The sequence below is a fragment of the Myotis yumanensis genome, unplaced genomic scaffold (genome assembly GCF_028538775.1).
Source record: "Myotis yumanensis isolate MYYU_CA2020_CCGP unplaced genomic scaffold, mMyoYum1.0.hap1 SCAF_16, whole genome shotgun sequence".
Classification (NCBI taxonomy): domain Eukaryota; kingdom Metazoa; phylum Chordata; class Mammalia; order Chiroptera; family Vespertilionidae; genus Myotis; species Myotis yumanensis.
In genome coordinates, this window is record NW_027223767.1 from 42,204,984 (window position 1) to 42,231,792 (window position 26,809).

At 44.1% G+C, this 26,809-nt stretch overlaps 2 protein-coding genes across 7 annotated transcripts in view; one reads left to right on the top strand and one right to left on the bottom strand.

Moving 5' to 3' along the window:
- The window catches only part of KAT7 (lysine acetyltransferase 7), a 32,838-nt gene extending 26,009 nt beyond the window's left edge, over positions 1-6,829 (bottom strand). For 3 of the 5 annotated variants that reach the window (XM_070394747.1, XM_070394744.1, XM_070394743.1), the window contains exons 1-3: positions 6,672-6,829; positions 3,947-4,094; positions 1,376-1,552 (exon numbers count right to left, since the gene is read on the bottom strand). In XM_070394747.1, the coding sequence (XP_070250848.1) occupies positions 1,376-1,552; positions 3,947-4,094; positions 6,672-6,686 (340 nt within the window). In that variant the 5' untranslated portion in view covers positions 6,687-6,829. The other 2 variants (XM_070394745.1, XM_070394746.1) reach the window with 2 other exon arrangements.
- Positions 6,830-7,063: 234 nt separating this feature from the next.
- The window catches only part of FAM117A (family with sequence similarity 117 member A), a 60,361-nt gene continuing 40,615 nt past the window's right edge, over positions 7,064-26,809 (top strand). The window contains exon 1 of one of the 2 annotated variants that reach the window (XM_070394749.1): positions 7,064-7,083. Coding sequence is in view for 1 of the 2 variants with exons in the window: in XM_070394748.1 (XP_070250849.1) it covers positions 26,503-26,698 (196 nt within the window). In the remaining variant the exon portion in view is untranslated. Of the gene's footprint in view, positions 7,084-26,502; positions 26,699-26,809 lie in introns of those variants that run through there. The other variant, XM_070394748.1, reaches the window with a different exon arrangement.

Consider the following 26,809-nt stretch of genomic DNA (forward strand, 5'->3'; position numbering starts at 1 on the left):
AGTAAAAAAAGAAAAATGTTAAATCAAGGGGCTGAGCAAGGTCAAATAGAAAGATGACTGTCCATCTCAAGGGACAACCACCATTCAGCTCTAGCCAATTATTACTGTGGGCGAGGGGCCACCTAGTCTTCCCAGAGCTTTCCAGTTTGTAAAAGAAACTAGTAGTCCAGGTTTTCAGATACAATTTCTGTATTTTCAAATACTGGCAACAAATTTTTTAAAAATGTAAATACTGTGCAAGCAAACCAACCAATCATGTTGGCAGGCTAGAAGCTCACCAGTCTAAAACCTCTGCTCAAAGGTCTCTGATTTGGGCTGGCGAATCACAATCTCGATAGCTTACCATTCCCATTACTAAAGGGCACCTCTTCTCAAAAACTCAGAGATAACTGGACTGATAAGCATGGCTGTAAGAAAACCTGGTCCATAAACATGGATGGACCTAGAGGGTATTCTGCTAAGTGAAATAAGTCAGAGAAAAACAAATACCGTATGATTTCACTTATATGTGGATTCTAAAGAACAAAATAAATGAACAAGCAAAACAGAAACAGACTCATAGATACAGAGAACAAACTGAAGGTTACCAGATGGGAGGGGATTGGGGGACTGGGTGAAAAAAGTAATGGGATTAAAAAGTACAAATTGGTAGTTGCAAATAGTCATGGGGATGTAGAATACAACATAGGGAATATAGCCAATGACATTTTAATAACTATGTATGGCCCTAACCGGTTTGGCTCAGCGGATGGAACGTCGCCGTGCGGACTCAAGGGTCCCAGGTTTGGTTACGGTCAAGGGCATGTACCTTGGTTGCGGGCACATCCCCAGTGGGGAGTGTGCAGGAGGCAGCTGATTGATGTTTCTCTCTCGTGGATGTTTCTGACTCTATCCCTCTCCCTTCCTCTCTGTAAAAATCAATAAAATATATATTTTTAAAAATAAATAAATGTATGGTGCCAGGTAGGTACCAGAATTATCAGGAGGATCACTTTGTAAATTATATAATTGCCTAACTACTATACTGTACACCTGAAACTACATAAAATAATACTGAATGTCAACTATAATTAAAATTAATAAATTAATTATTTAAAAAAGAAAAGAAAATCTGGTCCAAGCTTTCTTCATCTGTGAGTAAGAGGTACCCAGACCCTTTTGCCTATTGCAGGTCCAATTTCATAGATCCGACTACTCTGGACCACAAGAATATTCTAGTACCAAACTGTCCTCAGCAAGATATAAGAAAGGAATCAGGCAAACAGCACTGACGTAGCTGAGATATTGTCAGTATTAGGCATCTGTCTGCAGTGGCTCCAAGCCTTCCTTATGAAGAAACTGACCACACCCTCTCTGGAATGGCATACCCACTCACCTCTGTCTGAAAAGTCAACCACTTGCTCAGTTTCTGAGCCAGACGAACGAGTCTGCCGAAGTGGGTATTTTTTCGGAGTCACTGGGGTAGGCTGCTGCTGACTGCGGGTCACTCTCCTGGTAGAATAAACAGGCTCCTCAGCGCCAAAAGACTGCAAATTTCGAACAGGGCTGGAATCTGGAAAGATAATGTAACACTTAAAGAAAAAACAAGGAAGTCTATTTCCCATCCATATGATTCATTAGTATGTAGGCCGCTCTCCTCTTCGCATTTCACAAAATCCAACAAATCTTTAAAATATCTATTTTATTAAATAAAACATAAGCAAAAGACCCTCAATCAGGCAAAGAGATGAAATATTGTGTAGAATTAATAGTTTAGGCTCTGGAATCAAGGCTAAACATGATTCAATTCCACTCTTCCATACCAACTAGCTGTTAATCTCTCCAAGCCCGTTTCCTTATCTTTAAAAAGGAAAATACTAGCAGCATATTCTTCATGTTTGTTGTGAGGAATACGTTCGATAACTTATGTAAAGGACTTAACGTGATACTTGGTACACAGATCTAGTGCTTTATAGATAATAGCTGCATCCTCTCTTTCTTTCCTTACTCTAACCCACCATAACAGATATTCTATTACTAAAGGCATAACAATATACAAATATTTCCTTTCCTTAGGGGTCTCTTTTTCTTTTCCTAATTACCCTTTCTGAAACCCTGAAGAGAAATAATAGACTCATAAAGGGTAATGCGATAATACAGCTTTTAAAATTGTTTTGGATGGCAAAACCTATTCTGAAGCATTTCCAAACTGATGACACTTAAAAAAGGAATAAAAGAAATTCAAACCTGAAATTAAAGCATATTTTAAACACGGAGAAAACTGAAATTCTCGAACTTTTGTGTCAATTAGCACACAATTGGGTTAGCAGTCTGCACAGCGCCAGGGGGCTACATTTACAATGCAGTCTACATTGTGCTTTAGAGAGGGCCGCCTTCCATAGACTATCTTGTGAATGGCATCCCCAGAACTCTGTGGTCATGAAGTATAACAACCAGAAAGAGACCCAGAGCTCATGTGCCAATTAATACTTTCTAAGAACATTATGCCCTTTGCTTTAAATATACTGTTCCTTCTGCCTATGATGACACTTTCTTATATTTCAACTTGTAAATTCCTACTAAATCATTTAAAATGTCCATCTGGGAGTCCTGCCATCATCTGGCCGCTCCATTTCTTGGCTCCCATAGTAATCCATGCAAACTCCTCTCAGAGTTCTTACCACAATGCATTACAATGATCATTTTACATATCTTTATCTTGCACTAAACTGAGCAGTCCTTGAGGGCAGAAACTGATTCTTCCATCATGGCATTCCATTCATGGGATAGTGCCTGAATTACAGTAGCCATTTATCAATATTCCCATTGTGCTAGAAATAAAACTTAACAATTGAGAAATCAAGAGACAACAGCTATAATTCAGCTGAAATTTTAAATTAAAAAATCAAGTTAGGAACAGGTAAGAGACTATTCCCACTTTCTTGCTTGAAAAACTTTTTTCTCATGCTCACAGCAGTAACCAAATCAGCACTATTTAAGTGCTCAAAGTATATTACATTTCCCCCCTTAATATATTATCACTTACTGATCATGAGCTTTCTGTATTAACTGCAACCTTCTTTCCTCCCCAGAGAATCCCAGAGCAGAGCCAAGAGGGGTCAGGGGTACCTTCCAAATCTAAGAAGCTCAGGTGGCTAATGGCACTGGAGAAACTTTTAACACAGAGATTCTCTATTCTCTATACCAAAACGAAATTTGGGGTATTTACAACTGATTACTGAGTCAACTATTAATTGTGTATCTAACTATATTATGGAATTAAACATGGTTTTAGAAGTATTGAGCCCCTACCAATTGTAAAGAGACTACTTTAAGTCCCTAAGTCGAACCAGTGGTTCTCAATCTTCCTAATGCCGAGACCCTTTAATACAGTTCCTCATGTTGTGATGACCCCCAACCATAAAATTATTTTCATTGCTACTTCATAACTGTAATTTTGCTACTGTTATGAATCGTAATGTAAATATCTGATATGCAGGATGTATTTTCATTGTTCGCGACCCACAGGTTGAGAACCGCTGGAAACTATTCTAACAGAAAGTGACATGATGACATTCCCATTTTACTGATAGGAAAACTGCAATCTAAAAAAGTTAAATGACTCAAGACATTCATGTGCTACACATCCATTATACCCGACATAGTTCGTTTGGATCTAAAAGTTAGACAGCACCCCCAACAGAACCGAACCATTTGGGGATTTTTTTTGGTTAAATTTTCTTTTTATTGTTGACATTACAGATGTCTTCCATTTCCCCCTCTTTTCGCACCTCCACCCAGGCCTCCCACAGAACCATATTTAAAGACCTGATACTTCTGTTGTCATTTGCTCTGTATTTCACCAGACTCTGTCATCTACATCAGCCACAGGGCAGTTTCCACATTAACACATGTGATGACCAGTCAGCAGGCTGTGAGACGTGGCAGGGAGAAGGAAGCCTTTTACCTTGGGAACTCTGGCTCAGCCGGGCTGAGGAGCGGGTGACTCGGGCAGATCTCCGAGATGTGCCATCGCTCTCTGAACTGTCTGTGTGCTCGAGATCTGTAGAAAAATCGGAATCTTCGGTTCCATCTGAACTACTGCCTGCATTCCTCTGTAACACCATAGATCCAGACATTAGCACAGAAGCATTTACTCTGTGGGTTTGTATTAACACTGGAAATAAAACGAACCGTGATGCTGAAAACGCGAAGTTCAAACCTAAGAAAGAATTCAACAGTCAACCTCCCTTTATTTAGAACATTTAAATGAACAGCCTACAAATAATGTATCCTCACTAAATAAATGAAGAGAATTAATTTTTCCTGCATTGAAATTAATTCTAAAACAAGTGCATTTGGAGGTCAGTATCATAAACTAGAAATAAAAGTATCCAACTCAAAATGGTCTGGCTGACATAATAGCTATGCATTTATACATAACTCCAAGGCAGTGAGAAAAATGTTAGTGCGTGACTCCATTTAACTTTAGGGAGTTTTTGTTCAAAGTCTCCATGAACAGCTAACACATTTTTTAAAGCCATACACCAATTCAAAATATCATGGTCAACTCTGATCCTAAGAGAATTTAAGCAGAGAACGAGTAAAATTCTTCTCTTATATTATTTACCTTTGAAGCTTCTCCACATGAATAACAAAAGGGCTTAAAAAGGGGGGCAGCTTGCACAAGAAGACTTATAGGCATTCAGAAACAGAGGTTTTATTGTCTTTTCAATTAATAATTATTTGTCAATTATTAGCCTCCAAAGGCATAATTAGCCATAAGGATAACTTTCATCAGTTGGGCATTAACACTATACATCTTTTACTAACCCAGAAAGGGAAGAGCATTTGCAAAAAAAAAAAAAAAATACAAAGCTTCACACTGCAAGTCCCCTATTCTTTATTCAAAACCCTTAGGGCCACTTGTGTTTAGAATTCATAATTTTTTAGATAAACAGACACTTTATAATATGTAAATAATCACAATAAAGAAGGCATGCAAAAACTGCAAGTAACCTCAGGACAGTTTAGGACAGGTTTTGCCACCAAATAAGTAACAAAGAACAAACTTACATGTCTAAGAGCTCTTTGTATTTGGGGAGACTGTGGACCTATTCCAAGGCACCAATACTATTCCTGCATTTGGTGAGCTCTAACATAAACATCTACCAATGTAGGTCATTTTAGGAGACCTTAGAAAAATGCAAATATTTTATTTGAAAGTTTCTGTGAAGAGAAAAATTTCTGCAGAAATGAGCAAGATACCACCCAGCTTTCCAAATAGTTCAAGGGTAATCTGCCCAGAAATGAGCAGACGCCCCAGAATCACAGTAAATCAATAGGATGGGAAGGGAGGGGGAGACCAAAGGCCATCTAGTCCAGTTACCCATCTAGTCCAGTTACCCAGATGTTTGAATCACTGATCATCTCTGACCATCCTTTCCTGGCTTGACCTCTTCTCTCTGGCTTTCCCTGATCTACTCCCAACCTACTCCAGAGCAGAATTACTTGCTCCCACACTTGCCTTCCATAACTTTGTCTATATACTTCTAAGTAGAGAATTTACTAGATCCTTCTACAGGTATTTAGATGCCTGTTTCCCTGCCCCTTCATCAGATTTTTAAAGCCAGTGATTATGTTTAATTTTTGAATCCCCAGCAACCAGCACATAGCAAGTAGTCAATAAAAATTTGTTGAATTATGCCCTGCGGTGTGGCTCAGTGGTTGAGTGTCGACCTATGAATCAGGAGGTCAAGACTGGATTCCAGGTGGGGTTTGGGGCTGGATCCCCAGCAGGAGGAAGCCGATCAATGATTCTCTCATCACTGATGTTTCTATCTCTCTTTCCCTTCCTCTCTGAAATCGATAAAAATACATTTTTAAAAAACTGTTGAATAGATTTGTTCTGTAATGCTGGCACAGCCATTGCCTAATTGAGTCGCTTGGGGCACTCCTTTAGAAGGGATGGGGGTGATCTCCTAAGTCCCATGTAATTTTAGAAAGTTTCTGATTTTACGAAATGCATTTTCTAGGCGCTGTCCAACTAAGCTAATACGGAAAAATTACGGCTGGGATGCAATAGGTCATAGTGGGATCTCTTGGGAGTGGGCGCTGGTTCTCTATCACCCAGAGTCTCCGCTTTGTTGTGCCCCCCGCCGGGAAAGGAAGGATGCTCCAAAACCCCGCCTCTCCATTTACAGCATCACCAGGCCCAGAGGGCGGGGATTCGTGCCACCCAATCGTAGTCCCGCTAAGCCGCACCCCCACGGGACAGACTGCCAACCTCAGCCAATCAAGAGAGGAGGGATCGTTCTCTACAGCCAATCCGAGAGCTGCGGGGCCAGGCTCAGACACCTCCCCCGCACGCGGGGAGGTAACCGTTGGGCCCAAATGGGCGGTGTCACCAGCCAATCAATATGCTTCTAGACGTTTCAGCGACCAATTAACGAGAAGAACGCCTCCGAGCCAGGCAAGCAGAGGGCGGGAATAGTTGCTAGCACAGGCCGAGGCCAGCGTCGGGCCCACATTTTTCTGTCGGATCTGGACGGAAGAGAGGGTTGCGGAGCTAGATTCGGGGGGTCGGGAAGTTGGAACCCAGAGGCTGTCTGTGGAGCGTGACCAACTGCGTCACGCTGCTCAATCGACTTGTCCTTAGACACCCGCCATCCCTCCGGTCCCGTTCCTCTCACCTTCCTTCGCGGCATTGCCGGCGGCTGCGGCCCGACGGTTCCGACTCGGGCAGCGGCGGCAGCAGCAAGAGGAACGGTAGCTCCGGCGGGCTCCGTGGCGGCCTCTGTGGCAGTCCCAATCCTGCGGACGATCCCAAGTGCCTCCTGCTTCACAGCGTCTACAGCCTTCTGCGCAGGCGCCGCGGGCTGGAGCGCTTTTTCCTTCACTTCCGGCTGAGGCTCGCGTCATCTGACGTTATGGGCCCGATGGGGTCCTGGGAGTTGCGCTGTGTCCGGTGAGGCTCGTGAGCGCCATGTTGGAACTGGGCGCCCAGTGCAAACCGGGGCCAGCCATTTTTACTCGGGGGAATGGCCCCCTTTGTGTGCGCGTGGGTAGCCATTCTTGTTTGGGGCAGAAGCCTGACCGTGGAAGGTAATGGTCCTCATCTTTACCTTGGGCAAAACGTCCCTTCCCGGTAGCTTTCATTTCTGAAGTCGGGGAAGGAAACCCCCCAGAATTCAGCAGGTTGTTGATATTTAACCCCCTCTTTGCCTAACGGGCTAAAGGACGTTTCCGTTTAGCCTATAAACTCAAAGCTGCGAAGGGATAGTTTGCACACACACAAAAAATAATTTTTTAAGAGCCATCCCGTGTCTCAAAGTGGTGGGGATGAAGGCTCCGAAAAAGAAACGAAAGGGCAGCGCCCACCACCAGGAAGCTCCTTGTCAGGCGAAGGAGACATTGTCCTTGCCTTTAGCGAACAGCGAGTAAGTTAAGTCGTTCAGGTCGCGGGAGGAGGCAGAACCCTTTCCTTCTTCAGAAGCCGTAGCTCCAAAGAATTCCCAGTTTAGCTTTGTGGTGAGCCCCCCCGCCCCCCCCCCATTCTGTATGTGTTCGAGAGGCCTGGGCGGGCGGGGGCGGGGGTGCCGCACCAGAACCGGAGAAGCCATGAACCCCACTGGAACCCAAGTGACCCCTGGAAATCAGAAGCTTGAGCCAGGAGTTGGGGGAGGGAATAAGAAGAAGGAATCGTTTTAGTGAAGCTGGAGCTAAAAAAAAAAAAAAAAAAAGAAAAAGATGTTTAAATAATAGGAAGACGTCGATGAAGGATACAGGCTGGAAGAAGGGCCATAGAGAAGGCTGGGAGGGGAGAGCAGGCGTCCAGGACCGCAGCTTGGCCGAGAGCGACTGGGCGGAGGCGGGGAACCAGCTCAGTCATTCATTTAGGAGCAGGGACCCCCGTTTCACCCGAGGCCCGCTAACGGGGAGCTTCCCCCCAGGAGCAGAGCCACAAGGGGACCATCGCACTGATGAGCTGCACAGAGGACTCTGAAGAGTGCGGGTTCCTGACCCTTAGCCGGCGCTCTCCTCGGGGATACCCGGGGCCGCTATTAGCACGGGCAGATTTAGTATTTGATATTTAGCTTTTAGTGTTTAGTATAAAGACCTTTGAATAACCTACTTAGGTTGAACCGCACATAAAAACGTATATGGAAAGGGGCTCGAGTTTCTCCAAGGATAGCCCTAGCACGTCAGCATTTAATTTCACTCTATTTCTGTTATTTTTGCGCTTATTGGTGTATTTTGAGGTTACTCTTGGATGTCTGCCCCCCCCCCCCCACCCCCCCGCCCCAACTAGTGGTCAGGAGCTCCTATGTTAAGAATATAGCTCAAGCCCTAACTGGTTTGGCTCAGTGGATAGAGCGTCGGCCTATGGACTGAAGGGTCCCGGGTTTGATTCCAGTCAAGGACATGTACCTTGGTTGCAGGCACATCCCGGGTAGCCGGTGTGCAGGAGGCAGCTGATCGATGCTTCTCTCTCATCGATGTTTCTCTCTTTCCCTCTCCCTTCCTCTCTGTAAAAAATCAATAAAATATATGTTTTTTAAAAAAAGAATATAGCTCAAAAAAAGGGGGGGAGTTGTAATTAATCAGTGATGAATAAAAGAGTTTTAACCAACTCCCCCCCCCCGCCCCCATAAAGAACATAGCTCAATTCTTTCATATCATCCTTAGTAGTTCCCAGACCATGCTGTATCCACAGTAAATGCTTTCTAGTCAAGCAGAATGTGTTGACTGTTTTATAGTCTCTGAATGTATAGTCCTCAAAGATGGTGAAGTTAATATTTTAGAATAAGAACTTATCCGGACTTCACCATTCATCATACAAATACCAGCATTACAAATGTTCAACATTAGTTAATCTCTTACATTGGATTTTTTCAAACACTGCAGCTGACACTAAAAGAGTTTACAATTCCATTTAGACACGGTTCTTGTCCTTGGAAAGCGTAAACTCTGGCAGAAAGATGAAAAAACTAGCACCACTAGGATAGAAATATAATCATAAGGAAAATGTGTACTTAACATAAAAGTAGAATAGCGAGGTATATTTAGAATGAGCAAAGAGGGATCCCGAAAGCGTTTTTCTTTCTTTTTTTGAACCAACATGTTTACTTTGAGTGTCATTTTCGTCGTGACTCGGTTTGCTCTTGAAGCAGGAACTGATGTTGGTTTCAAAGCCCTTGAACAGTTGCCCTCCTGCCCATCCTCACCTGCCAGACTTCACAAAGGTAGCTCTGCTGTTCTTCCTGCCTTGATACATCCAGTCTTCTTTACAATTTCCTTTCTTCAGAAAGTCTTTCCTGATTTAGTATTTCTGAGGTAGTAGGGCATAGTGGTATGTTATTTTGCATTTACTGTGATACTTATACTCTTCCTTATACAATTTGATAGCTGTTCCCCTCTCTCCTTCCCAAACAAACAATGGGAACACATAACTCCTATTTATTTTGTTCATCTGCTCTCCTGGTGTCTAGTACAGGGCTTTGATGTCATGTCTGGATTTGAATTTTAGCTCTGTCTGCATTGCTCTTGGGTAAGTTTTAAAATTTTCTGTGCCTCAGTTTTCTCACCTGTGAAGTAGAGACACTATAGCCGCCTCACAGGGTTATTGTGAGGATTACAATAATTCTAGTCATCCTGGTGATGGCTGTAACATCTTAATGTTGGTCGGTGCATCTTTACATGGTCTCAGTGGTTGTTTGCTCTTGTCTGTTCACCCTCACTTCTGCTCAAGAGACAAAACGATTACCCAGTCACCGAGTCACACCAACATGGAGAAGGCACTGTGTTTCCCCAGGCCAGTAAGGTCATTGTTCCAAAATACTAGTAGGAAAATAGAAGGATGGGCCAAGTTCTGAAGTGGTACAGAGGAGGAATGGAGTGTTTTATCTCGAGCGTTTAGGAAGGAATTTATAGAACAGGTTAAATAAGAGTGGAATTTCATGGGACAAATAAGTTGGCCAGAGGACAAAGAGAAAAAGGCTTTCCATGCAAAAGGAACAGTATGTGTAAAAGTGTAGAGGAATGGAGCAGCATTGTGTACAGGGTGACTGACGGCATGGTGGACTAAGGATGGTTGCCTAAACAAGAGCCAGGAATGGTTGGGGGAACCAGTTCATGCAGAGCCCTGAACACCCTGCTAAGGACCTGGACTGCAAGTAATGGGAGGTACCTGAAGGACTTTAAGCAGGGAAGTCCTGAGATCAAATTTGCACTTTAAAGATCTCTGGAAGTTGTGAGGGGGACTGAGCAGAGTGGCAGGAGACCCAAGGCAGGAAGACTAGTTATAATAATGCTGTAATCATCTTACCCAGAATTGAGGAAGAACTGTACAGGGTAGAGTAGTCTTTTGAGTATGTCCTTGTTCATTTTCTTATAACTGTATCTTACCTCATCAGCTACATTTGTGAATTCCCTAAAAGGTTCCTCAATTTTCTTTAAAATGTTCCCCTTGGCTGAAGCCGGTTTGGCTCAGTGGATAGAGCGTCGGCTTGTGGACTGAAGGGTCCCGGGTTCTATTCCGGGTTGCGGGGACATCCCCAGTAGGAGATGTGCAGGAGGCAGCTGATCAATGTTTCTCTCTCATCGATGTTTCTAACTCTCTATCTCTCTCCCTTCCTCCCTGTAAAAAATCAATAAAATATATATAAAAAAAAAATGTTCCCCTTGTCAGTAAAATGATAGGTACCAGATTTCAAATACAAAGTGTAGTTGTTCATTGTTTGCTTCAAAGGCCCAAGAGCTCCTGGAGGTTGGGAGCCTTGCCTGGCTGGCCATACTGTCTCTAGCTTCTCCCTTACTGCCTGACATCTAAAAGAGCTCAGTAAATGGGGTGGCCACTGCCAGGTGTTGGCTCAGTTAGGAAACTTAGCCATTCTCTCTCCTCTAAGCCTCTTTTTGAACCAGTGATGTGCCTGGGAGGGGCTAGGAACAGCAGTTTCCTCTGTGCAGATAACTGTGCTGTAAGGTGGGGAAGTGTGCTTTGACCCTTTTAGGACAATATTAGTATAGTCAGGCCAATCTTATAACTTCTGAGGACAAGTGATTGGCCTTGTCTTTATCCCTCTGGGAGAATCTCAGAGGTTGCTAATGTGATCATAATTCATATTAACATTTTTTCACTTTTGAGCTGCCTTAAAAATCGAGTCAGCACAATCACTAATGATCCTTCCTTATTTACTCCTGCTGGAAATGGCCTGGAACTTCTCTTACCTGGTTGGACACTTGTTCATTTGGTTTTTGTATCACCCTTACCCACCACCTACTCCCAGCCCCACCCTGGGTGAAGGTATTGGACAGATCCCAGCAGGCTCAGGCACAGCTCCCCACCTCTGCAGCTGGGGTTATAAATAACCACCAAAACTAAACAGGCAAATTACCACATTTTAAAAATTGCTAAAAAAAAAAATCACTGTTCCTCATTCAATAGCAGTTCTCCTCCTCATGCCCTTCATCTCCCCCTCTTCCTCCACTTATCTACCTCCCTTCCCTGATCCAAGCTCCCTCGGGAAGTCAATCTGAGCACAAAGCTGTGCTATGATGAAGACATCTTTTTCCATATTTGACAAGGCCAAAGCCCTCCAGGGCTGTAGTTATAGTTACATGATGTTGTTATGGCAGCAGAGGCCTCAGGGCAACATATGTTCCTGGGTGGTAATTGGGTTTGCTTTAACAGACTGTTTCTCTCCACGTCCTTCATTCCCAAATTCACTTAGCAAGAAGACCAGGGAATTGCCATTATGGATGGGCCTTCATTTTTTAATTCCAACAAAACCAAATTTCTCTTTATTCCCCAGGATGGAATGTACCCAGTCATCATGGGTTGAGACTTTTTAGACTTCAGGCATTTTCATTTATTCATTCAACAAATATTTATTAAGCATCTGATAAGTGCTAGGCATTGGGCTGAGAGCCGAGTGCATACTGTGAATAAACAGACATGGTCCTTCCCCTCCTAAACTGACAATTTTAGGACAAAGAATGTATAGGAGGGGGCTGCATGATTTTCACCTGCTCCAGCCCCATCCACCTTTTCAAATATTCGAACCTGGTGTAATAACACTAAATAAAATTTTAAAATATCTTTAATTGATTTCAGAGAGAAACATCAATGATGAGAGAATATCTTTGATCGGCTGCCTCCTGCACGCCCCCTACTGGGGATCAAGCCGCAACCTGGGCATCTCCCCTTGACTAGAATGGAATCCCAGACCCTTCAGTCCACAGGCCAACACTCTATCCACTGAGCCAAATCAGCTAGGGCTACACTAAGTACATTTTTTGAGAAAATAAAAGACAGTCTTAATCTCACTGCTGTCACAGTGCTATTTTTATCTTTTACATATTGCCTTCCAATTTTTCTCCACATGCATACATTTTATTACATGTGCATGTTTTTGTATAGATACATTCATTGTTTACATTAAATTTCATAGTTTTTACACATTCTCAGCATCTCATGTTTCTCCAAAAGTCTTCATAATTGTCATTGTAATCACTGTGTGACATTACCTTATGGTACTGTGGCATAATGGATTCTCATTCCCCTGTGAGGGGTTATTGATGGTCTTTTATGTCAGATAATGCCGCAGTGAGTATTTGCATACGTCTATAGTTCTTATATATTGCTTTCTTTCTTTCCCCAAAGATTTGCCCACATTTAAAGTGTCACCCCCATTGTGTAAGGGTGCCAACTTTAAGACATTGTTCCCAGAACTGAGTGTTCCCACTTAATAAAACCTTGCAATTTTAGTAAAAATGAAAATCGCTCATCAAATGTGCTTTTGATTTTGCTTCTAGTTAGGACATACTTCAGTCTTCCATGTGTTTATTTACTAGTTTTGTTTCCTCTTCTGTGAAATCCTATTTCTACTGGGGTCTAATGACTTTTAAGTTTGAATGAGGGGGGGGGGGCTGATGCTTTGTAACATACAGTTACAGAGTCAGTGTTATTAACAAGGCAGAACATTTGCCTCATGATTATTTCTGTAGTATTTTCTTCTCACTTTCACTCTGGCTTTCCAGTTACCTATAGTGGTAAACTCTTTGTCAAATATATAATCTGTTGAGAAATAGAATGAGATTGTGAACAAAATGTGTAGATGATATGGATGATACAGTGAGGAAGCAGATTATGTCTGATCTCAGCAAGAGTTGAAGAGCCACTTTATTTTTTTATTTTTAAATATATTTTTACTAAAGGCCCGGTGCATAAAATTTGTGCACGGGGGCGCGGGGGGAGGTGGTGATGTTCCCCAGCCTGGCCTGTGCCCTCTCACAGGGCAGGAGCCCCACAATGGATCTCCCCAAAGAGGTAGGCCCCACCCACCCATCCGGGGCTCCTCAATGGATTGCCCCAAAGAGGTAGGCCTGAGCTGCCAGGACCCGCCTCTGCACTGTGCACGCAGCGTCAAGTCCCCGCCCACCCACGTGTGCCCGTGGCACACGCAGCCTCCTGGTGATGGATTGTTACAGCGTGAGGGCATCACGGCGTGAGGGCGTGATGACCACATGGGCTTTTATTAGTATAGATTTATTTTTGTTAATCCTCATCAAGGATATTTTTTCCATTGATTTTTAGAGAGAGTGGAAGGGAGGGATGGGGAGAGAGAGAAAGAGAAAGAGAGAAAAGCATAGATGTGAGAGAAACAAACCAATTGGTTGTCTCCTGCACGCACCCCAACCAGGGCCCAGAAAAATCTGTAACCCTTCTGTGCTCAGTTGACACCCTAATGACTGAGCAACACTAGCTGGGCTATTTTTATTGATTTAAGAAAGAGAGGAAGGGAGAGGGAGAAAGAAACATCGATGTGAAAGAGAAACATCGATGTGAAAGAGAAACATCGATGTGAGAGAGGAACATTGATCTCTGTAAACTGGGTATGTGCCCTGACCAGGAATCAAACCGGCAATTGAACCCATGACACTTTGGTGCACAAGAGGGCATTCAGTCAACTGAGCCACACCAGCCAGGGCAAGAGGCCACTTTTAAAGCTGTAGTCACTCTTGCACACTATAGAAAACTTGAATATGGTTCTGTAGACACTTTTTTCCTGGGAGGAATTGAGTCCCAGAAAAAAACATTTCCCAGACCAGCCAACTTTAGGAGGATGAAAAATGACCCTGTATGCTGCCATTTATAAACTGTGGGTCACTTTATTTTTTGGGAAATACTTTCCCAGGAATAGCAGCTAGGAACAGGTCCCTCTGAGTCATATACAATGCTTACCCAGTCTCCCTTGTAACAACTGTACCCAGATGTGAATCAACTGGCCAAGGTGAGGGATGCAAGCTATAACTAAGAAAAACATTTCTCTATTTAAGGCAAACCAGCACATACATGGTCCAAATCCACAACCTTGGACTTCTTAGTCTTGCTCTAACCAAATGAGGTTACTAACCTCAACCCAATCTCAGGGTTAAGAATGATTTTCCTACTAGTCTGGAAATGACTGGAGGATGAGTAGGCATCTGGTCATTTTCTTACCTGCCTTGCCTTGCCAGTAGATGTCACTACACCAAACCACATTCTCCAAAGATAGGACTAAGAAGCAAAGAGAGGTCTTCAGAAAAGCTGAGTCCAACCATCATAACCCTCTTCCATGGTTTCCATTAATACCTCTGGAAAACTATCAAGGATATGTAAATACTAGAGGCCCGGTGCACGAAAATTTGTGCACTTGGGGTAAGGGGGTCCCTCAGCCCAGCCTGCGCCCTCTCGCAGTCCAGGACCCCTCGGGGGATGTCCACCTGCCAGCTTAGGCCCACTCGCAGGGGGATCAGGCCTAAGGTGGCAGTCAGACATTCCTCTGGCAGCTCAGGAGCCCTCGGGGGATGTCCAACTGTGGCTTAGGCTGCGGAGGAGGCAGGAGAGGCTCCTGCCACCACCACTGCGCTCGCAGCCGTCAGCCTGGCTTGTGGCTGAACGGAGCTCCCCCTGTGGGAGCACACTGACCACCAGGGGGCAGCTCCTGTGTGAGAGTCTGCCTCCTGGGAGTCAGAGCGCGTCATAGCGACCAGTTGTTCCTGGTCATTCTGCCGTTAGGGTCAATTTGCATATTACCCTTTTATTATATAGGATGCATGGTTCCTGGCAGTACAGAGGCCTGAACTCAGCAGGTCAAGACCCCAGGTTCTGGGCAGAGTCAGAGTTCTTATCCAAGGGCCTTCCCCAGATTGGGTGGGGAGCACAGCTGCTATAGGAAGGGCGGTAGGGTGAGCAGACCATTTAAATGGGGGAACACATGATAGAGTTATCTAGGAACAAGAGCCATAGTCTTGGGGCTGTTCCAAATGTCACTGTGGAGCTGATACCTCAGGCAAAGCACTCCACCCACCCTCCACCCCTACCCCTCTGTCCACACTGGCAGGGGCCATCCCTCGCCTGAAGGCTGCAAGCCTGGGGTTGGCTCATCAATTTTGGGCCTTCCCAGTGCCAGCCAGACAGAGCCACACCATGCAAGGACACTGGGGAAGTTCCTAGTAGTTCAGACTGTTGCTATTGTTCTCCTTTGAGACAAGTATTAGTAAAGCATTAGTAATTTGGGAAAGAGCCATTATCTGCTCTTCTGTAAATACTTTTATTCCATGTGCTTCTGTAGGATACTGACTGAAATTCATACTGGGCCTGCAGTGTCCCACGTGGTCTGTCCTCAGGTTAACTCTCCAGCCCATTCCACCCAACCTCATTCTCTGTGCTCCAGCCTGATTGGTCTTCCTGCAATTCCTTAGGAGTGTGCTGGTTCCTTCCACCTCAGGACCTTTGCATAAATTCTTTACTCTGCCTGGAATGTTCTTTCCCCATATTCTTTTTCTCCTATCCTGCTATGTGCCAGGCATCATGTTAGGTGCTGTGGATATAGAGATGAATAATAGTCTCTATACCTGCACCACCTAACATGGCACCTGGCACATAGTAGGAGCTTAAGAAATGCAGTTGAACTATTTTGTTGCTGAAGCTTAAAGGAGGTAGACTGGTTCTGGGGATAAGTAGTATGCAGTTATTCACTTGGGGAAACCACAGAGGCAAAAAAAAAAAGTATGAATAGGGTCAAGAAGGTTTCCTTTACATGTATAGACAATAGCCATACAATAGACTGTTTCAGGGGCATTAGGGCTATTCAAGGCCCATCCCTTGACCTTTTGAGATAATCTTTGTGAAGGGCAATTACCACCCACTCCCACAAAATACATCTTTCCACCAGCAGGCTCAAATTCTAAACTATAGAAAACATTGGTCTCACCCTGCTTCACATTGCTATCTTCCTTCACTGCCCTCCAGACTCTTGGTCCTTTGGGCCTATTCTACTCTGTTTTTCACCAGAAAAGGGAAAATCCCAGAAGGTGGTGCCCTTCAATCAGAAGTAAAAATGGCTGCATCTCTCAGGGCAACCAGAGCCTGGGCCTGGTATTCCTGAGCCCACAGCAGGGAGGCCAGTAGCCCCAGTCCCAAGAATCCCTGCAACCAGCACCCCTGGCATTTAGCCTTCCATCCCTGGCACTTAACCCCCTGGCCCCTTAAGCAGGGACATTTCCAATAGTTTTTCTTGGAACCATGGAGGGTTCAAAAGAATTCTTGTACGTTAAAAAAATAAATCCTCCAAAAACAGCCATTGAGCTGCTCGACCTCACATTTCTTCCCTCTCCCAGCAGTGTGGGGCTTAAAGCAAAGGATAAGGATTTGGATGTATGTTTATTCACCTCATTCCAGCTAGCTGCTGGTCTCATCCTATATGGCATTAGAATGGTGGGCCCCAGGGGAGATGAGGGCTGTATCTTGTCCCAAAGCTGGGCCTGAAGGCACAGACATCAAGAAAATACTTTGGACTCTTGACAATGGTGTGCTGATGCGTCATGGAAACTAGTCCCAGGGGCTTCCCCTCCTTCCCTTCCAGCTGCCATAAATCACTGAGTATTAAATACTGTCTGTAGGACCCTTCTGCCCCCACCCCTGCTCCAGAGCTCCCTGCCAGCCAGAAGACTGCAAACTAAGCAGGGAGAAAAGAGAGAATGGGCAGCAGGCAGGGGTGCCCATCATTTATCAACCAAACACAGTGGTGGGTCACTCTTTCCAGCAGTGCTCTGGCAGGCTGGGCAGGCAGTGCAGCCAGTTTGCTGGCAATGGAGAGCATGGTCCAGCAAGGGTTCCCCTTACTTGGCTGCTCCATCCTAGAGGTGGGGAGAGAAAGTCAAGGGGTGAGTCCCTTTATTTACTTATTTTTGGTAAGAGAACATTTTTTAAAATTCTTTATTAAGCTATTACAAGTGTGTCCTTATCCCCCCCTCCCCCCCTTAACCCAGTAAGAGAACATTTATTTGGTAAATTATAGAGGTAGAAAAAGTAATTCCTAGAAGAAATGAGCTTAGGAAACAAGCATGAAGGTAAAGGAAGGGCCCTAGGAGCTTGGGAATGTGGAAGCCAATGGTAACATGCCTGGCAAGGGGAGGGGGGGAGAAGGGGGCATGGGCGTGTTCCCTGCGGGGAGAGCACCCCCTTTACTTTTCTTATTTTGGTGGTTCCAGAATTAAACACACACTTTCAGTCCTGGATAGAGTCTTACCTCCTTCCCACCTTCTGCCAAGTCTTCCCCAGGGCCTCCCCTTGTAGCTTCTCTTTTGACCCCACGAAGGGCTTTCTCACTTTACCTGGCACACTACAGACGTTTCTTAAGAGTCCCAGCTCCAGAGCTCTGGCAGGCTTTCTTAAAGGGCAGCACCACCCTTCTGCCTCCTTTAATCTTCTCTGGTTTCTTCTTAATGGAAATCCCCCAACTTCCCCATCTCTCCCTCTCTCTCTTTCCTCCCTCGAGATAGGAAGCTTGGAGAAAGGGAATGGATTTGGTCCTAGGCTAGCTAGTCCACTGAAGGACAGACATGCTTTTGCCAAGGAGAAGTTTAAAAAAAAAAAAAAGTTTGACTCACACAACAGGAACAGCTGGAACCTGCCAGACTCACCTCCATGATTTCTGAGCACTGCTCCCCTGCAATATAAACAAAGTTAGAGTTCTAGAGAATTTAGAGCTGAGGGAGTGACAGGGAGACGGGAGTAAGTTATAGCATGACTAGTCTGACCTATAGTCCTATCTCTGACCTTTAATCTCTGGGTAAAGAGTGAGCCTCTAGGTCTGCATCCCCCTCACCTAGGCCACTGACCCCACCTCCAGTTGTGGTCATACACGGCAGAGGTGAAGGCAGGTCACCTCTAGCTTTATAACCTTTTTAACAGGTTTCCTAATCATTCTGAGCCTCAGTTTTCTTGCCTGTGAAATGGGAATAATTATACCTACTATATAGGGTATAATAATTATGACTGAGGATCAAATGAGAGGAGGTGTGCAAATTGTGGAGCCTATAGTAAAGTGCCCAGTAAGTGGAAGTTTTCTTCTATGCTGTGTAGCAAGGGCAGATGGTCTGTAGCATCCTGATTATATTCTTTCCTTCCTGGGGCCCTGAGGTTTCTGTCTCTATAGGTGGTATAGGCTCCTTGGGCATTCTGAAGAATGCAGACACACCACTGGTTCAGGAAACCCAGATTTCTAGTCTGTTTGGGGAAGAATTCAGAACTGGGTATATAGAGCCAAGAAATTGATAGAGTTGGTATCTAAACCCTGGCTTGACATTCTGGGAAAATATCCAGGTGGTCAGAGAATTGGGTGGAGCTGTTGGGTGGGACTTCCAGAGAAGGTGCCAACTTGTGTGATTTTATCAGAGTGGCATGGAAGAAGCATGTCCAACCTGCTTCCTACCCCAGCAGAATACAGGCCACTTTGTAGACTACCAGGCCTTTGCCCAAGTTGAATAGAAGCAGGGGTCACAGAGGCCACTAGTGGAATGTACTGGAACATTCCAGACCCTTCTGCTACACAACAACATAATTCCTTGAGGCTTGAGCCATCAGGGGCTTCCAGAATTAGGTACAAGGTCTTTGCCCTCCACCGTGCATAGCAGGAGAAACCTCCTGCTTTGAAAGGAGCAATATTTTATGTGCCACCAAGTTATTAAGTGGGAGGAATGTCAATCTAGCCCTTTGAGACTTTTTCATTAAAGAGACTTGGCTACCGAGGCCATTTTGTCAAGCCAGAGCCATTGAATAGAGATGTGTTGAGTATAGGATATCCACTAGAGAAACCAGGAATAGACAATTCAATCAGGGTTGAAGAGTTGGATGGGATGTAACCAGGCTTCATTCTTTCAGTTAGAAACAGATTTACATTGAAGTTCATGAAACTTAAGTGTCAGAGCCTCTTATTTTCACAAAACCCTTCCAAGCCCTCGTACCTAACTATAATTTTTTTACTCACAAAACCTGGAGCCTTCCCTGCTTTCAGTCTGCAGGACTTTTAGCCTCAACTTTTAGGAGTGGTCAGAAACATTAGTTGGAGAAACAGTCAAATATTTAACCAACATTGATTCCACATTGCCGGATGCAGTGGTTTGCACTAGTTGCTGACAAGAAATACCAGAATAAATGGATTCCTTTGCTCAGAATTGGGAAGAAAAAACCAACAGATATAAAATGACTTAGCAGAAATGATAAAGCTACCCGTAAGCTAGTACTCATATATTGTGCTACAAACTGAACACCTGAGTCCCTAGGGAATCATCAGTATCTCATAAGGTCAATTGAGGAACGTTTGGAGGAAGTGAGATCTAATTGGAAATGGAAGCAGATGGTGGAAGATGGAATTGCAGGGAGAAGGGATGTTCATAAACCAAGGAACAGAAATAAAACAGAGGAAGAACCTGTGGTGATATTTTGCAGTTATCTATTATTACAAAAGCCCTTTAGAGATAATATTTTTGGCTCTGAAAATAGCTCTGGAGTCTGTGTCCTGGATCTAAAGGAAATCAGATTACAGACCAATTTTCAAGCCGCTTGTCCCTTCTGTTATATTTGTAATATTTTTGAAATTGGAATGATACCTGATGTCTGATTTGGTGCACAGTGTGAGAGGAAGGGAGAGGGACTGGAATCAGATGGAGTAGTTTAGAATATTGTAGGTTATTTGCCTTAGGGGTAATTACATTGTTGAGGCCAACTTGAAGAAGGTGAATGGGAACAGTGGTGGAGAAGGGAGAAGTCTAAAAGGGGCTGAGACAAATGGGCCTTTTGGTTTATACCCAGTCTCCTGGGAATGTACATAAACCAACTCTCCTCTCCAAAGAGTTTGATCTCTCAATGGGCCTGGGAAAGTCGGGCGTGGGGGATGCAAACTGTTCCCATCAAGGCACTGCTCTAGAAACCAGATGGTCCCCTACGGTACTCATAATCACATGATGCAGCAGAATTTGAGTTTAATGAATTTTTTTGTGAAGCAACATCTGCATGCTGGTCACAGTGAGCTAGGTGTAGTAATGAAAGTGATGACCAAGACACCTGTTCTCCTCAGGAAACATATTTTAGAGAGGAGGATAGTTTTAAAAACTGAAAAATGCCAGCCTGATATTCCACAGGCCAAAGAGCCAAATCTTACATCTTGTACAGTGACCTTTTAGGGATGTCATGGGTACATTTGTTTCCTGAGACATTCCCTTAAAGATTATCAGGGTCTGCTATCCACCATAGATCTCCCATTCATAAGCATATCTAAATTCTTTTTTTTTTGGGGGGGGGGACACCTTAATGAGGTATAAGTTACATACCATAAAATTAATAATTATACATGATTTTTAGTACATTTATAGAGTTGTGTGATCATCACCACATTCCAGTTTTAAATCATTTCTATCACCCCCAAAAGTTTCATTGTGCTTCTTTGCAGGTAATCCCTGCTCCCACTCCCAACCCTGGATAACGATTGATCTACTTTCTGTCTCTAAATTTGACTTTTCTGGACATTTCATATAAACAGAATCACACACTATGTGGTCTTTTGCATCTGGCCTCTTTCACTTAGCATAATATTTTAAAGGTCCATCCACATTGTAGCATATATCAGTAGATTGTCTCATTTTATTGTTGAATAGTATTCCATCTAAATTCTTTTAAAATTATTTATGTTTTGAGGCAACACTGAATGGGATGAAAGAACCCTGGTCCCTGCCCTGCCTCTGATTTGCCGAGTGACCTCTGGCAAGTCCTTGCCTTGTCTGGGCATCCATTTCTCTATCTGTAAAATGCGGGGACTACATCATATATAGTCTCTAATGTCTATTCCAATGCTTATAAAAACTACAACCTACTTTCGTATTTTTCACAGAATGTGCCACTAGGTCCAGTATTCCAAAATGTTGATATCTCAGATTCCACGATTACTCTTTACCTGTTTTAAAACTTCTGCCAGCTCCTTTATTGTCAAGGTTGAGGAATCTTAATTTTAAAAAGGCTACAGTTTAGCAAGAAAATTCGATTCCCACCAAGAGAGAGGAAAAGAAGAGTTAAAGAGTAAATGCCATGCAGTCAGAATGAAGGAACATGAACAAGTGAGATAACTAAGCCAGAAACTGGTGGTGGTGGGCCACAGGAAGGGAAAAATGTGTCAGACAGGGTCCCGAAGGTCAAAATCCAGGCCATCTGGTTACCTTGGGAGTAAGAGAGAAGGGATAGAGAGAGAGGGAGGCCACCAGAGTGGGAGAGTTGTTGAGGCCTAGGCCCCCCTCCCTACTCTGTTCCCATAACCTCATTCATTCCCTCAACCCTCCTTCCCAATCCCTCTCAGGCTGCTCTGCTCCTTCAGTTCTGACCCCATTTCCTCAGGATCTCATTCCCTGAGGATCGAGGCCTGACATTTCAGACAGAAGCTGAAGAAAGGAGGTAGGTCGGAAAGAGACACTGTGTGTCTGCGTCATCTTATTTTCTGTTTTATTATTCTGGAACCCTGGGGGCCAAAGACGTAAGCACTTAGACATTTACCAAGAAGTCCAGTCCCCCAGGTATCAAGGAATATCAGAACTTCTTTATTCTCTGCTGAACAGTTGCTACTGAGTATCAATGATTTTGGGAGGGCGAAATGATGATTTGGAATTGCCATTCTGGTTGGTTATTGTGCCATAAATGCAGAGTGAAGGTCAAGGTGCCTGAAAGTAGGACCAGTTTCTTCAGACCTGGGAAACTTCTTTTGGCTATGACAACCCTAGACGTCTTTTAATTCAGTGGCCAGCAGGATAAGGCTTCCCTGCTGATCCTCTGATCTGCCAGCACTCCCTGCAGCCTTTCATCCTTGGTAGTCCGTCAGACTCCTACAGCTTTTAAGACCCTTGGGGCTTATAGGTACTTTTTGGGGAGAGGCTATACACCTGATACACACCTGTAGAGAAAATAACTCCAATTCCTTGAATCCTCATTTATTGTGACATCTGTGGACATCCCAAGAGCAGGCCGGGATCAAGGGACTAAGTAAGCATTTGCTATTGGAACCCTCTGAGGCAAGTAATTGTCCTATAGATGAAAAACAATTTATTGGTATATGCAATTCTCCACTTCTGATGTTTATGGGTGCCTGCCTGTGACCCAAAGTCCCTGAAAGCAGGAACCAGGTCTTGTCTCAACGAGAATAGCCTCTAACCCAGGACCACTTCTGCAAACAGGCTTCAAGGCTTGCTGGGCTGTGAACTCCAGGGTAGAGAGCATGCCTCTGAACATTATTAACTAGCGCCTCGTTCTGTGTCTGGCACATACTGCTCATTTCACTAAATTTGTGATGAGTAAATTAATAGCAGTTGTGTTGATAAGGATGACGGGATGGTGACAAAGGTTTCTTATAAGCTAAAAGATGCCTTTGAAGTCAAGGCATCACCCCTTAGCAGTACACATCCTTCCCAAAGCTATGGCTTCTTGTATTGGAGGAAACAGACAGGCGTTGATCTTCAGAATGAAGGCTTTATCCTCCCATCATGCCCATGCCAGGAGAAGCTATCAGTGATAGAGAAAGCAATAAGAGACAGCTGGTTGGACATGATACCTGGTTAGTGAGAGGACAGGGATCTCCGATGCCTCCTGCCTTCTCACTCCTTCAGCTAGGTCAGCTTTAGTGTCTTTTGCCAGCAACTTATCAGGAAGAACCAGGACTCTCTGGACTCAGAAGATCCAATTCTTCAGCTGTGCCACCTCCGCTGGCACTTCTTCCACTGTCCAGGTCCTCAATTCCTCATAACTTGGCTTTGGAACAAAATTTAAATCCCACGTCCTTGAGACTACCCACATTACCCTTCTCCCCAAGGGAAGAATGAGCTATCCAGTAATATGCCATTTTGTCTTTATTTGGCATAAAGAAACGATACCATTTGCCCAAAGTATTTCATGATTCTTAATTCCAGGGCATTTACTTCTAACATACACTGTATGGCTCAAACAACAACAACAACAACAACAACAATAATAATAATAAATCAGCCCTGGCCAGTGTGGCTCAGTTGGTGAGTGTTATCCATTCACCAAAAGGTGGTGGGTTCGATTCCCAGTCAGGGCACATACTCATGTTGCGGGTTCAATCTCCAGTCAAGGTGCATATGGGAGGCAGCCAATCAATCAATATTTCTCTCTCACATTAATGTTTCTTCCTCTCTCTACATTTTTAAAAATCACTCAGCATCTTCTAAGACTACCTGAGAATTTACATGTTGAGGGCTCCTAAAATGGAATAAGTTGTGAGGCAAGAACATTTCAAGAGACCAACTAGCCTATCCTCTCAGGCAGGCCAATGGTTTAGAAGTTGAGTATTGGTTGGAAAAGTACTTGAATCTGAGTCAAAAGACTTTGGATGTAAGTCCTGAATTTGTCATTTACTAAGTGGGTGATATTAGGCAATTTATTTAGCCTCTGTGACTTAGCTTTCTGTAAAATAGAGACAATATCTGCACTTTCTATCTTGTATGCCTATTGTGAAAACTCAATGAGATTATATATGTAAGAGCTGTAAAATACTAGACAACTGTAATTTTAACATATCAGCCACGTGTGCAGCTTTGGACATTCTTTATGTAAAATATAAATAGTAAGCCTTCTATATTCATAAAGTTTTACAAGAATAGAGATAAAGGAGTTCAGCTCTGGAGTCAGGATGTTGGAGTAACCTTGGGCATGTTATTTCTTTTCTTTAAAAAATATTGATTTTAGAGAGAGGGGAAGGGAAGGAGCGGGGAGGAAGGGGAGAGAGAGAGAGGTAGAGAGAGAGATGGAGAGAGATATTTGTTGTTCCACTTATTTATGCATTTATTGGTTGATTCTTGTACGTGCCCTGACTGGGGATCAATTGAACCCCTAACCTTGGCATATCAGGACGATGCTCTTACCCAGCCAGGCTTGGGCATGTTATTTCTTTCTGAAGCCTCAGTGAAGAGGAAATAATACTCATAGGTGTGGTCATGAGTGTTAAATGATATAATGTATGCACAGTGCTTAACATGTACCTGGCATGGAAAAAGGGACTCAATGAATGTTAGATGCTACCATTACTGTGATTAATGAAGATGTGAGGCAGGGTGGTCAAATAAGGTCTCATAGAGACATGAACTAAGAATCAAAAGTACTTAACCTTTTTGGGCCCCAGGTTTCTTACTTGCACCATAATAAGAATCCATGCATTTCTTTTTCCAGATTGTCATGAGAATATATATAAACTTTGAGCTAATTAGAATTGAGGAATGTTATAAATTGGAAGATTTAAAATTTTTTTTATTGATTTTAGAGAGAGGAAGGGAGAGTGATAGAGAGAAACATCTATGAGAAACATCAATTGGCTGCCTCCTGCACACCCCCCACTGGGGATTGAGCCCAAAACCCTGGACATGTGCCCTGACCTGGAATTGAACCCTGACCTCCTAGTTCATGGGCTGACACTCAACCACTGACCCACACTGGCTGGGCTAAATTGGAAGATTTTCTAAAAAACTGAGTTAAATTTATAAAGAATGAGTTTTTAACAATTCATCAGTTTGTGTTTTTTCCTATCTGCCTTTGGTAAAGTTGTCTTCTTCATGGAAAAGAAATACAACATTTCCCAGTCAATATAGAAAGATTTCACATGTCAGATCTTGAAGTAAGTCCTTCAAACCCACAAGAGTACACTCTGCAAAGAAAACCTTCCTTCAGGATGTTCCATTGCCTCAGTATGTAGACTGATTTTAATATTCAACCAACTCTTGAATTTCCACTTTGGGTATTATCTGTTTCAATATTTAATCCCAGAGTGACCTCTTCTTGCCTTGCAGCATGCTCCCAGATTACCTCCTCTTCCTTGATTAGTTAGTATAGCTTCAGGGAATATCTTTATTTTAACATTAAACTGGGCAAAAACAAAAATAGAAAGATAAATTTGTAGCAAGATCAAAATTAGAGTTCATAGCTAAATATAAATCTGGAGGGAATTGTCCAATTACTTGGATGGTCCCTTACCGCAGACAATCCAGGGTTGATTGTCTTTTGCTTTTTCTATATATAGAACATGGTTAATAAATATCAAGGGTAATAATTTTTTTCTTTTGAAGAGTAATTTTAATAGTGACTCAAATGCTGTTTTCTTTCTCAAATGTCTTCATATATAGTCTAACATGTGATTTTTACAACTGCATTTATTCTCTTTGAGGACTATCTATTCTCATTTTGACTTGTAGGTCAGAGAGCTTTAAAATGAGAAGACCAGGATTTAGAATGGAGTCGCTGTGCAAATTTGGGCAAGTTTTTCAGTCACTTTGTTCCTTCCACTCAGCTGAGCTAGATTTGAAATGGACGACTCTAAAGAGAAATTCCTGCTGCTTCTTTATAGTCTCAATTTAATTTACAGGGTAGCAGTTTGTGTGTGTGTGTGTGTGTGTGTGTGTGTGTGTGTGTTTAGGTAGGACCAACACCAAGTACGAACTTGGAAACGTGGAGAAAGACAAATGTGGGTGTCACATGAGGCACGGTAGCCATTAAGTGCACGAATGTAACGCAAATCGCATGCAAATGTATGCAAACTTTGCATTAATTTGTAGACTTTGGAGTTGAAAGCAGCACTGAGATCCTGAGGGCTCAAAACTAATGTTTTTAGATTAAACTAAAAGTAATGCTCTTTTAAGGTATCACTTTCTTGATGCTTGCCAGGACTCACTCAACTGCTGAAAGTTTGACACTCTTCCCTACCCCCCAGGATGATTTCAATGCCTGATTCCATCTTACGCCTGGTCCCGCCCCGCTCAGTCTGACGTTACGTGACACCGTATTTGCATACTACCTGGGACTGGGTGTGACGCTCCCCTTTTCTGCTTCTTCTCATTGGGGGCGCTGGAGAACCAGCCCTCTTCTGCGTAGGCCAATCAGTGGTCCTTCGGACATGCGAAAGCAGGCGGGGGTGGGATGGGGGTGGGGTTTTGGGTTGGATCGCTAGGCATGTTAACCAATTACCCTCTGGGAAGGGATGATCAAGCCGAGGATTGGTTGGGAGGAGAGGCCTGGGAATCCGTAGGCCAATGAGAGCTCTGGGTTGAAGGGGCCGGTCTCTGCCTCGTAGGGCAGATAAGCAGCCGCAACGGGGGTTGGGGGCTGTGTGGGGCTCGCTGTGGGGCCGAGGCAGGCGGTCGGGCGGGCGGGCAATGGCGGGGGCCGCAGCGGGCGGCAGAGGCGGAGGTGCCTGGGGGCCGGGGCGCGGAGGGTCGGGAGGACTCCGGCGGGGCTGCTCTCCCCCAGCCCCCGCCGGCTCCCCCCGGGCTGGGCTGCAGCCGCTCAGGGCCACGGTCCCCTTCCAGCTGCAGCAGCCGCACCAGCGCCGGGACGGGGGTGGCCCCGCAGGTGAGCTGGGCCTGGAGCGGGTGCCGGGGGAGGAGCCGTTGGGGGAGGGGGGCGCGTGGTGGGGGAGGGGGTGTGGGAAGAAGTGTGAGGAAAAAGTGGCCAGGGGCGAGG